The sequence below is a fragment of the Buceros rhinoceros genome, unplaced genomic scaffold (genome assembly GCF_000710305.1).
Source record: "Buceros rhinoceros silvestris isolate BGI_N320 unplaced genomic scaffold, ASM71030v1 scaffold17561, whole genome shotgun sequence".
Lineage (NCBI taxonomy): Eukaryota > Metazoa > Chordata > Aves > Bucerotiformes > Bucerotidae > Buceros > Buceros rhinoceros.
In genome coordinates this window covers 6304-18033 of record NW_010395013.1, presented here as the reverse complement: position 1 = coordinate 18033, position 11730 = coordinate 6304, and the positions used below count along the sequence as shown (strand labels likewise).

At 50.5% G+C, this 11730-nt stretch overlaps 1 protein-coding gene across 1 annotated transcript; it reads left to right on the top strand.

The window, feature by feature from the left end:
* Positions 1 to 3937: 3937 nt before the first annotated feature.
* Positions 3938 to 10477, top strand: LOC104501585 (leucine zipper putative tumor suppressor 3). The gene is made up of 3 exons (XM_010145420.1): positions 3938 to 4387; positions 5967 to 6797; positions 9767 to 10477. Exons 1-3 carry the CDS (start codon positions 3938 to 3940, stop codon positions 10475 to 10477), a joined length of 1992 nt encoding a protein of 663 aa, XP_010143722.1.
* Positions 10478 to 11730: the final 1253 nt, after the last annotated feature.

The window sequence follows — 11730 nt, the reverse complement described above, 5'->3', positions numbered from 1 at the left end:
ATCAGATCCTGGGTTTACAGTAAACATAAGCTAACAACCTTTTTTTCAAAATATTTTCTTAGATGATTCTCAGTTAAAAGGAAAAAACCCAAGGAAAAAGGTCCATTTTCAGAGCCTATCCCTGTGGTGCAGTTTTGGTCACACCTCCCGAGAAGGCAGCTGAAGCCTGCACACCCCCTCCCCAGTTTTGGGTGGCTGGTGCTAACTGGGAACACTGGCTTAACATCCTGGTGGATTTGGGACATGGCCTTAAGCAGAAGACTCCTTGATGTGGAAACCACCACGTGGGAGCCAGGGTGTCCCCAAGGGCAGGGAAGGGCTGTGATACTCTGCCGATGAAGATCACCAATGGAGATGCCATGGGGGCTGAGCAGACACCTTCCTCTGAGGAGTCTTGGAGGACACTGCCACGGCTCTGTCCAGGCTGTGGCTCTCACCCCATTGCTCCTGTTGTGGTGGCTTTTTCGTTTTTTGGGAAAGATCAAACTTTCCAGTGACTCATCCTGCCCTCAGGAAGTCAACATAAATGCGCAAATGTCACTGTGGAATTTACCCAGTGAGGCAAAGGTAACCTGAATTTCTGCTCTGCCGGCCGAGCGAGGATTGAGAGCAGTGCATGGAGGCGATGTGGCCACTGCCTTTCACTTGTCTGGAGCTGAGACCTTCCAGCACATGCCTCCTGTGGTGGCTGGTGTCCCATAAAGACAAGACACAGCTCATAAAGATCCCAAAGTCAGTGAAAGGTGGGTTATTCCTAAATAGCAGAACAAAAAGTCTTCCCATGGTTAATAAAATCCAAAGGCACCATGTGGCTTCAGATGGGTGTTCTCCACCCCTCCTGCTCGCTCTGTAGCCTAATCAAGTCTCCAGACACCCAGATTAATCCCTGGGCATTGTGCACTCATGAACTGTCTGTGGTGATGTGCTTTGGAAAGTGCCTTTAGGGAGCAATAGGGTCATGAGCCTTCGAGTCCTGCTCTGAGTGGTGGTGAGAGCCGTGTCCAAATGTCACACCCCAGATGCACCACCAGACCCAGACACTTCTGTCTGCTGGTGGAAGATTTGTTACTTATGGCAGGTAAATATCCACGTGTTTTGATTGTAGTGATCCCCATGCCACACCGTGCGATGCTCATGTGATACCCGTTTGCTGCTCGATCTTTAGGTCTCAACCATGAGTGACATGGAGATGTCTCTGTTCGGGGACAAAGCTGCAGGAAGGTCATTAGCAGTGACTACAAAATCTTCATCCAATGCTCATTGCTTCATACTGGTGGTGGTTCAGTGGGGCAAGTTCCCTGGGGACCCTCCTTGTGGGGTGCGGTGATGTGCAAGGGGATGGAGAAGGTTACACCACCAGGCATGGCCTCCTCTGCCTCACAGTTGCCTTGTCCCCTGTCCATGGTGGGGCACATCTGGTGTGTCTCAGACCATGGAGGCTTCTTCATACCTCAACAGGAGTTCAGCTGGGATGGTGGCTTTCACCAGGGCATCTCCTTAAACCACTTCTTCCCTCTGTGACCACCTCCATACCCTGCTGTGCCCCAGAGGAGCTGTGTCAGCACTCTGTAGGTCTCAGCCCTGTGTCCTCTCCCTCCAGCACAGCAGTCTGCCACCTCTGTCTGCCAGCCCCATGACGCTGGGGCCATATTTTGGACAGGGCAGCTTTCCATGAGAAGGTAAAGATGCTGGAAGAAGGGAGAAGGCTACCAGCAGCACGGCTGGCAGAAGCCTCCAGAAACGCGATTTAATAAAAGCGAAGTTGAGCAGCACAGACTCTGCTTTAACCTTTTAAATTCTTTTTCCATCCCATTATTAGTGCAAATAGCAAGATGCCATGAGACACCACATCGGAGCTGAGCTCCAGCGCTAACAAACCCAGCTCTGCTCCTCCCCTGGGGAGGGCTGATTCAACACCCCTACCCCAAGAAGAGGGAAAACCCCACCAAGATGGGGCTTTTCTCCATCTCCCTGCCCCCATCGCTGAACCTCTCTCCAAAGGGCATCATTTCTGTTATCCCTGTTTTATCCAGGGGGGAAACCCACACCTCCCTCTGCCCTAAATCCTTCTTTAGTCCCCACGCTGCCAGGATGGTTCATTGTGGGAAACCTGGAACTGAAAGCTCCTCGGACAAAGAGAGCACATGCTTTCTGGCCCACAGAGCCCAAGCCAATGAACCCAGTGGGGCTGGGTGGACACTTGTCACCTAAGTGTCTGTAGATGTCCACGTGTTACTGACTCTGCTCCTCCAGGCTTGGTTCAGCTGTGACCAGTTTGAAGGTATCAGAGATACCTGCACGGACTGGCAGATATGATGCAGGAGTCCAGGGAGACCAGAGCCTTTCTGGAGCAGCACTGGGAGGACACATAGACACCCCCCACCCAGGGTCCTGGACACTTGTGCAGTGACTGAATTGATCTGTACTTTGGTTCCCAAATATAGAGACCCCAGGATTCATTGTAATCATCCAGACTTTGAAGTGCACCTTCTCCCTTCCCTCAGGCAATGGGGTCCTCAGCTGGTATGGGTTCCAATTCTCCATTATTCTGCATTACAGAGGATCGAGGTAACACCTCAGTGGAGAGAAAGGGAATTGTGGGGGATACCGAGACGCTCTGCAAGATCCCCATCTTCTGCTCCAGCTTAGTTGAACACGGGGCAGCTGCCCCAACGCTCATATTTTATGGGTACACCCACCAGGGAAAAGCCATGGGTTTCGGGAACTCCTGTCTTCATGAGAAACCTGTCTTAGCACCAGTAGCTCTGGACCTTGGCTGCCTCAGCCAATCATGAATTTCCCCAAACCACAAAAGTGAAGAGGCCTCCATGAATGAAGCCAGAGCTGAAATCGCAGCACCGGGGTTCGTGGTGGTGATGGAGCTGAGGAAGTGCATCCAGACATGTGAGGACTGGTCCCAATATCTGTGACCAGGACAAAATCAACTTTTAAAAACATTATCTGCACGTTTTAATCCACTTCCCCTGGCCTAGTTTTGGCCAATCCAAGGCACAGTCTAGGTAAGAATAAAATGGAGTAAGGGGATAAAGGTTAAAAAAAAACCTGAGGATGACGCCTGGACAAAAGCATCTTGTTAAAAGCTCAGGTCCATGGGACAACACTCCCAAGGAAGAGATGGAAACTGTTGATCAAGCCCTGCTGAATCATCCCTAAGGGATGCACTGAAGGGCGTGATAGTGTATGAGTCTACAGATGGACCAGGGCTGGACACCTTCCATCCCCTTGGCCACACAAACTTGTTCAAATCTGGGAAAAGTGACAGAAATAATTCAAGCTTGGGAACTGCAAATGGTTGTGTCCAACTGATGCTGCAGAGCTGTGCCCACTAAAACCTGCACAACCCCCTTCCATGGGAGCATCCAACCCTTGGACTGAGATGCTTAAGGGCAGCTCTTTTGCATAACAGTGAGTGAGATCTGGGGGATCAGTGCATGCTGTTCTCCAACGAGGGCTGGGGGTCATGAGGAGGAGGACGGCCCCATCATCTGCTCCATACCATACACTGAGCTTCTGTCCTTGCATAATCCAGCCCAGAGCTCATCTCTGCATGATGACAAGATAGAACAAGAGGAAATGGCCTCAATTTGTGCCAGGGGAGATTTAGGTTGGAGCTGAGGAACAATTTCTTCCCTAAAAGGGTTGTCAAGCCCTGGCCCAGCCGGCCCAGGAGAGTGGTGGAGTCCCCGTCCCTGGAGGGGTTTCAAAGATGTGTCAATGTGGTGCTGAGGGACATGGTTTGGTGCTGGGTTAATGGCTGGACTTGATGATCTTAAAGGTCTTTTCTATGATCCTGTGATTCTACGGCGCTGATCTGCAAAGGGTGTGGTAGATAAAAGATCTTTCTTTAACAGTCTTTCCCTTTTCCTCCTTCTCTCAGTGCCACTGACCTGTGCCTCCACCTCACCTCTGTGCTGCCATGGCCACACTAGAGACACTGCCCATTCTGAGTGACCCGACCTACCCCAGCCCGGAGAACTTCCACGGTTTTGCTCCCCAGCCATCCCAACCTATCTCCAAGAGCACCATGGGGAGCGTGGGCAGCGGAGTTGCTAATGACCAAGAGTTCGCCATGAAGAGCGTGGGGACCCGGACACAAAGCAGTAGCCGGCAGACGGAGGGGTCTCGCAATGGGTACTCCACGCGGGAGATTTCCAACCGCTACTCCGGCGAGGAGAAGACATACAAGTCAGAGAAGATCTCCAATTCCCTCTACATCAACGGTGACCTGCGCAAAAGCGAGAAGGTGAAGATGGACATCTGTGGGAACGTGACCACCAACAATGAGAAGAACATGCCTCCTCCTCCCCAATACCGAGAGCCCAGTAACCCACCAAAGATATTGCCAATCTCCGGCAAACTAGATCAGGTGAGAATCAACACCTCCTGGGGCAGCTTGATGACCATGGCACAGACCGGGAAGCCTTGGTTCATGGTGCAACCCTGACAGATAGTCTAATTCTTACTATGTAGATGGCAACATTTTTATGTACAGACAATACAATTCTTATTACTTTCAGGGCACTGAGCAAAGGGGAATGTCATTTCTTGAGGAACCCAAGAGCATGTTCACAAGTCTTCCACAGACAAGTTTCCAGCTCATTTAAGCCTGTATTTAAGTCACTGACTATTCCAACCTACCTGAGATGCTGTGCCTACCTCCCTGATCAATGGGGAGGGAGCTGGAGTTGGCTCTTCTTTCAGCAGGTCCATCATCTGAGTCCCACTCTTATGTTTTGTGTGACTTACAGGCAATGTCCAACAGCCCACTGCCCCCAAAAGCTGTTGCTTGAATGCAGCTATGAGCACCTGTTCAAAATCCCAGTGCTCCTTGCGAGGGACGAGCTGCCAAGGCTTGAAAACTACCCCGTAGGTGTCATCACCCATCCGAGCCCAGTCCTCGTGGCTGACATTGGCTTTGGGGAGCAAACACCTCCCAGGCCTGGAGGAGCCAGCTGTGTTTAATGTAGCCTGCTGCTCTGCTCCAGTGACTCCCATAATTTGTGTCCTGGGGACACTGCCTCGTGCTATATTATTTCTGCAGTGTTTGGCGGCCTTGTCTCCCGGGTTAATCCATCATCCCCTGTAGTTCATCTCGGTCCCACATGCCAGGTGCCAGGTTTTTGGTCTCCAACCTTGCCTGCTCTCCAGAGCTCCTTCTGGTTCTGCTGGAAGGTGTTTTCAAAACAACTTTACTAGTACAAAGCAGCTTCCCCTGGGTTAATTTTCACCTGCACCCCAACCTGCAGTGGGGGAGACTCAATCTCATTCTGAGGAAAATTTTGTCTCTGTAGGTACATTCACAGGGTGAGGAATGTGCAAGGTTTTAAAATCCTTTCAAAACCCGTTATCTCCTCAGCATTGATTACGCCCGCAGAAAACACAAACATTCAAATCAAGAGCAGCTTCAGCATGTTCTTTGCCCAGTGTCACTGCACTTGGACCGGTGACGGCTGGGATCACAGCTCCTACCTCCTCCTGTTTGAGCACAAGCAGGACATGGTGTCCAGACAGGGGAGAGATGACTGCTGGCAGGAGGGAAAGGTGGTGCTCCTGGGCTGAATGCACCCTCGACGCTAGAAGTCCTTCAAAACATAATTTGCCAAAATCAAAGAGGTGTTTGATCAGGTCTGGTAGGCAGGTGGCAGGTCTCCAAGCAAAGAGCACAAAGAGGACCCAAGGAGTATTCTAGGGAAAAATCACACAGATTTGGGATGAATCAAGGGGTATTTTTTTCACTTGGGGCAAGGGAAGAGAAAGTGTTGCCGCGCAAGTGACTACAGGTCCCTCGTGTTAGATCCCAGGGTGTCATACGGCTGAGAAATACGGAGCTAGCCCAAGACATCTTAGCTCCATCACCAGCCCCATCCTGTGTTGATGTGTCTCTTCTCTGTGCTGTTACCAAGCTTCCTGCTATGTTTGATGCGTGGTCCTTTTTCCTTTTGCAGAGCAATGAGCCCTTAGTTAGACCCTCAGCCTTTAAACCAGTAGTTCCTAAAAACTTCCATTCCATGCAGAACCTCTGCCCGCCGCAGAGCAACGGAGTGACAGAGAATAGAAAGAGCTTGAACCACGCCAACAGCAATAGCCCATCCGCACCCAAAAGTGGACTCGACAAGAGCAGCCTTAACAGGACTACAAACCAAGTGGGGGGCCTTTCGGATTCAGGACGTAACTCGTTAACAAGCCTGCCCACATACGGGACAGGCTACAGCCAGCACGTGGGTCCAATGAGCGCCTCCACCAGCCACATCAACCGCATTGGTACAACCTATGTGGACAAGAACATCGTGGGATACAACGGGATATCTACCTCAGACAGCGGGCGGTCTTCAAGCAAGAGCACCTCTTCGTTCAACAGACTGAACCATCTCAACGAAACGATGCCTTTCCACTCACCTTCAACGGATGACATCATCCAAGACCTAGAAGACCGGCTGTGGGAGAAGGAGCAGGAAGTCCTCCAGATGCGAAGGAACTTGGACAAAAGCGAGGCAGCCATCTTCCAAGTGTTTGAGGAGAAGCAGAAGATCTGGGAGAGGGAAATGGAGGACCTGAAGCAAAACTATGCCAACAAATTGCAACAGGTCTCCAAAAAGGCGCAGCGGGCTCAGCAGGCCTTACAGCTCCAAATCTTCAAGCTCCAGCAGGAGAAAAAAAAACTCCAGGATGACATGGGACAACTCCTCCAGCAACGAGAGGAGCTGGAGAAGAAATTTGTGGCTTTCAAGAAGGAGCAGGCTGAGTTTCTCCCAAAAATTGAAGAGACCAAGTGGGAGGTAAGAGCCTTGTTGTAGCAGACCTTGAGTGAGCTTTTCACTGAGGGCTCTGATAACCCAAAGCACCTCCCCTTTGCCCCAAGTGGACCCCACAGACAATGGCTACGGGTTGGTGGACTTCAGGTAACAGATGACGCTTCACCTACTTCTTCATCTGCCTGAGCCCCAAGCCTGTAGTCGTTGAAAACTAAAATGAGCACAGCTTTCTGTGTACATCATCTCCTGTGCTGGTTAATAATCTGGCTTCCCAGTCAGGTCACTCCAACATGTGACGTTTGAATCCAGTTCCAGTGAATACAGGTCTGTCCGTACAGGTATTTGTGCCTATCAAAAACGGGTTCAAGTCTATTTTAATTAAATTTTTCTGCATTTGGGCAAACCTTGAATTTGCTTTTCAAATATTTGATTATTTTTTTATTTAAGATATAAAGCAAGTGAGCTAAGAATGATATCGACAGCCAAGTTTACCTCATGCTTTCCATTGTAACGTGCTATTTTCAGTTGCTAATAACTTTATCTCTCATAAAAGGCTGAAAGGCAAATTCCTCTTTCCAGTTCTCCTTCTGAGTCTCACAGATTTTTCCTACTGTTTCTATTTTTAGAGCATTTTATCAAAGTCTGTTTGTATAGCCAGGGCTAACATTATTCTTTTTTCAGCTTGATCGTGTGAAGAATTTTAATCCTTCCATGGACTGGCTAGAAACTTTAAATTTATTAAGAGTGCAGAGGCAAAATGTAGCTCCAGAATCGAAAAGACCCTATTCTGCTAATCCTGATGGAAAGTCAATGAACCTGGGATTAATTAGACTCTGAAATGTGCTATTTGCAGATATTCAGCAGAGCTTATTAGAGGCTTGCTGTAAAATCTCTGCAAGTCACACCCCAGAACAAGCAGGGTGTGTTGCCCCACATGACGCCTCCCAGGTTATGTCTGGAAGAATCCCTGCACCAGTAAAAGCCCAGATGGGCTTTCGTTATTTGCTTCACTGCCACAGTCCTGGCAGCAACAGCTGATGTTGATATAAATAGAGGGACTCAGCTTGTGGAAAAGGACACCTAAAATTTGTAGACACCTACACTTGTTGACTTGCTCTCCAGGCTCCGTGGTCTCTATTGCCTAGATCTCCACCCAAGCAGAGGCCGAAATCTAAAGTTTTTTAATTGGTAAGTTGATTCCTATCCAAGGTGTTCTTATAGAATCACAGACTGGTTTGGGTTGGAAGGGACCTTCAAGTCCTCCTAGTTCCAACCCCCTGCCACAGGCAGGGACACCTTCCAGGGTGCTCAGAACCTCAAGGTCCAACCTGGCCTTGAACACTGCCAGGGATGGGACATCCACCGCTTCTCTGGGTGACCTGGGCCAGGGTCTCACCAACGTCATAGTGAAGATTCCTACCTCTAATCTAAATCTCCTCTCTTCTTCATGTATTTCTCTGCCTTTTGGGAAGAGTCAGCCCACAGAGAGAACTTCCAGTAAATAGCGCAGGTCTTTATCCAGACAGTGTTACACCATTTTAACTACAGTTAAACCTGGGTGACACAGGTCTGTGTCTGCTGAGGGCAAGGGCTGGTGTGGATATGGGTAGTCACAGAAGAGGAAAGGAGGCTGAGGGGAGACCTTCTCGCTCTCTACAACTCCATGAAAGTTTAGAGCAAGGTAGGGGTTGGTCTTTTCTCCCAAGGAACAAGGGACAGTACGAGAGGAAATGGCCTCAGGTTGTGCCAGGGGAGATTTAGGTTGGCCCTGAGGAACAATTTCTTTACATAAAAGTTTGTAAAGCCCTGTCCCAGGCTGCCCAGGGCAGTGGTGGAGTCCCCATTCCTGGAGGGGTTGAGCAGCCGTGTGTAGGTGGTGCTGAGGGCCAGGGGTCAGTGGGGACCTGGCAGTGCTGGGGGAGCGGTTGGACTCGATGAGCTTAAAGGTCTTTTCCAACCAAAACAATTCTGTGATTCTGTGTCTTGCTCAACATTATGCACTAAGCACGTCCTCTAGAGCAGAGAAAGGTGAGGAGAGGAGACTTTATCTGAGGAGCATTGACCCAACTGGACCAGAGCAGCAAGGGATCTTGCAGGCACTTCAGGAGGGAGGAAAGGCCAATCATTTCACATGTGACAAGAAGGAGGAGCTTCAGGAGAACGGGACACAGCGGTCTTGAGCGGTACCACCTTGGTACCAAGTCTATTTTAATTGTGCCTATTCTCTCTGGTGACAGTTTCTTGGCACCATTTCCAGCCCAGGCTCCTGCCACCGCAGGCAGGGACTGTTTGCCTCTGCAATTGTCCACAGCAGAGACATCAGATCTGCCAGTGCAGAGCCCTGAACAACAGGGAGTTCATGGGAAATGAGGGCCCCCGGACTGCTCTCAGTGAGGTGATCCCTAAAATTTAGTCAGTTGGGTTCTTTAGGAGTCTTTGGGCAGGAAAGTGTCATAGAGCAAGTAAGTAACATCTACTGTCTCTGCATCCTGTCCTACATTCCCAGCGCTCGGGGAGGGGACAGACCATGTGGTCTCTGGGTCCGAGGTGTTTCTGTCTCAGGCTTGTTCAAGGTCAAGATCTCACAGAGGGAAAACTGCTGAGAGCAGAGTTTGGGGTCAAGCACCAAAGTCTTGTGATTAGGTGAGCAAGATGAATGCAGGAAGGGAAGCATTGATGTCTGTTCACCACTGGTGAGGACCACACCACTTAGCTTAGCTGTTTGGTCAACTCCAGCTGGGAGTTGACAGCATCCCTGAGAGCCAGGAAGAGACATCAAATCTCCCCCACAAATGTGGGGACAACCTCTAGGTCTTTGGCATGGTCTGGGTCCTGGTGAAAGCCGGAACTCAGTCCTTGAGCAGCATTGCTGGCTGTCCCCTCTGTTACCTGAGCCTCCTGCCAACACAGATGTGTCATGGGCAGTGAGGGGACAAGCAGTGGTGGTGGCTCCTTGCTGCCTTTCTCCTACCTCACGGATGCTCTCCCTGCAGGTGTGCCAGAAGGCAGGTGAGATCTCCCTGCTCAAGCAGCAGCTGAAGGACTCCCAAGCAGACGTCTCCCAGAAGCTGAATGAGATTGTGGGACTGCGGTCACAGCTCAAGGAAGGTAAGAACTTCCTACGGGAGAAGGAGGAGCAGATCCTCACCCTGAAGGACTCCTACAGCTCCAAGAGCGTCAACCTGGAGATCTGTGAGAGCGAGCTGCAGCGGAAGATGAGTGAGGTCCAGGTGCTGAGGGAAAAACTGAACCACTGTGAGCTGGAGGTCTCCAGCCTGAAGCGGACACTTGCCAGCATGGGACCTCCGGGAACTTTTGCTGGGGACCTTGGTGAGAAGCTGCGGGACCCACTGGCCTGTGAAAGCGACGAAGCCAAGATGCAGCGGCAGAGTGAAGACAGCGTCAACACGCTGCGGAAGGAGGTGGAGCGGCTCCAGACAGAGCTGAAGCTGGAGCGGCAGCAGCGGGAGCAGCAGGTGATGGACTTCGAGGAGGAGCGGCGCACGTGGCAGGAAGAGAAGGAAAAAGTCATCAAATACCAGAAGCAGCTGCAACTGAACTACGTGGAGATGTACCAGAAGAACCAGCTCCTGGAGCACAAGGTGAATGAGATGAACACAAAGGCCACCAGCCCCCCACACACCGAGGAGAAAAAAACATGGACCCCCTCCAGACTCGAGCGAATAGAGTCCACCGAGATTTGAGGTGGGACCAAGACAATACAACAGGATTTTTTTATTGCTGTGCATGTACTACCTACTCAAGCCAGTGATCTTCTGAAGGACAACACGCTACCGTAGGAGTGGTGCGAGTCCCTCGCGCCAAGCTCCCTCACCCTTCCTCTGTACTTCTGTGCTCTGTAGGTAAAATAACGGCGGATGTACGTTGTTTTTCTATCGATAATACGACATCTCTTTGGGTTTTTTCCCCCGGTACAGCTGGTGAGGGTCAGTTGGCTCTTTTGTAATCTGCCGTGACTGTTACTTTGCTAGATGCTGCCACCCCTTCTCCAGCAATTCACCCCTCTTCGATTGGTTGTTTTGGAGGGTTGTATTTGGTTTTTTTGGTTTTCCAAGCACTTACGAGCAGCAGAACAGTTCAAAGTGGCGGGTTGTGTTTTTTCAGGGCATTTTTAGCCACATTGGCTAATGGAGCAAAGCTCTCGGGATCATGAGAAAAGTCACTGTTCTGCATCAAGTATCCTGTCTAGATGGTGGTCTTAGTGAAGTCAGTGGGAGGTTGGCCACTGATTTCAGTGAAACCAGACATATCTCTACCAGATGACTCCCTCTTGTCAGCCCATGGCTGCCATGGTTACAAGAGGTTAGGGCATCCTTGAGGAGCAGGATGAGCCTGTCCTGCTAACATAAGCCAACAAGGAATGATCACCCAGCAGCAGCCTCTTCAGAGGCTCAGCAGAGCTGCGTTTTCATTTCATTGTGGTTTCCTTCTGTAGTTCCACTCCTTTCCTGGGTTGTGACCAACCCTGGGGGCAGAAACACCCTCCCACCTCTACCTTGGTCGCCCTACTCTTACCATATACTCAAGCTGGCTACAGCAAGAAAAAACCTTGAAAATCCCAGCTAGTTTCCCCTCCCAAGAGCCCTCTTACTTCCCAAAGTCAATGGGATCAAGGTTTGGGGAAGCCACCAAACGTGCAGGATGTTTATGCAAACTGAAGCTTCAGCAATTCGCCCCAGCAGTGGGCAACTGTCTGCCCCGTTCCCAAACGAGTGATGCTGCAGTGCACTCTCTCGGTCCAGAGTCTACTTAAAAAATGGCTCCCGAGCCTCACTCAGGAGTTGCAGTGAGCAAACATCAGCATTGTTGCAAGATCGCAACCGGGAGAGCATTAGCCTCCAGCACAACCATCCAAACAGCACCCACAGTGATCCCACGAGGTGTCACATACTCCAGGGACAGAGACAGCGCCGGCTTGGCTTGCGAAAACGTTCAG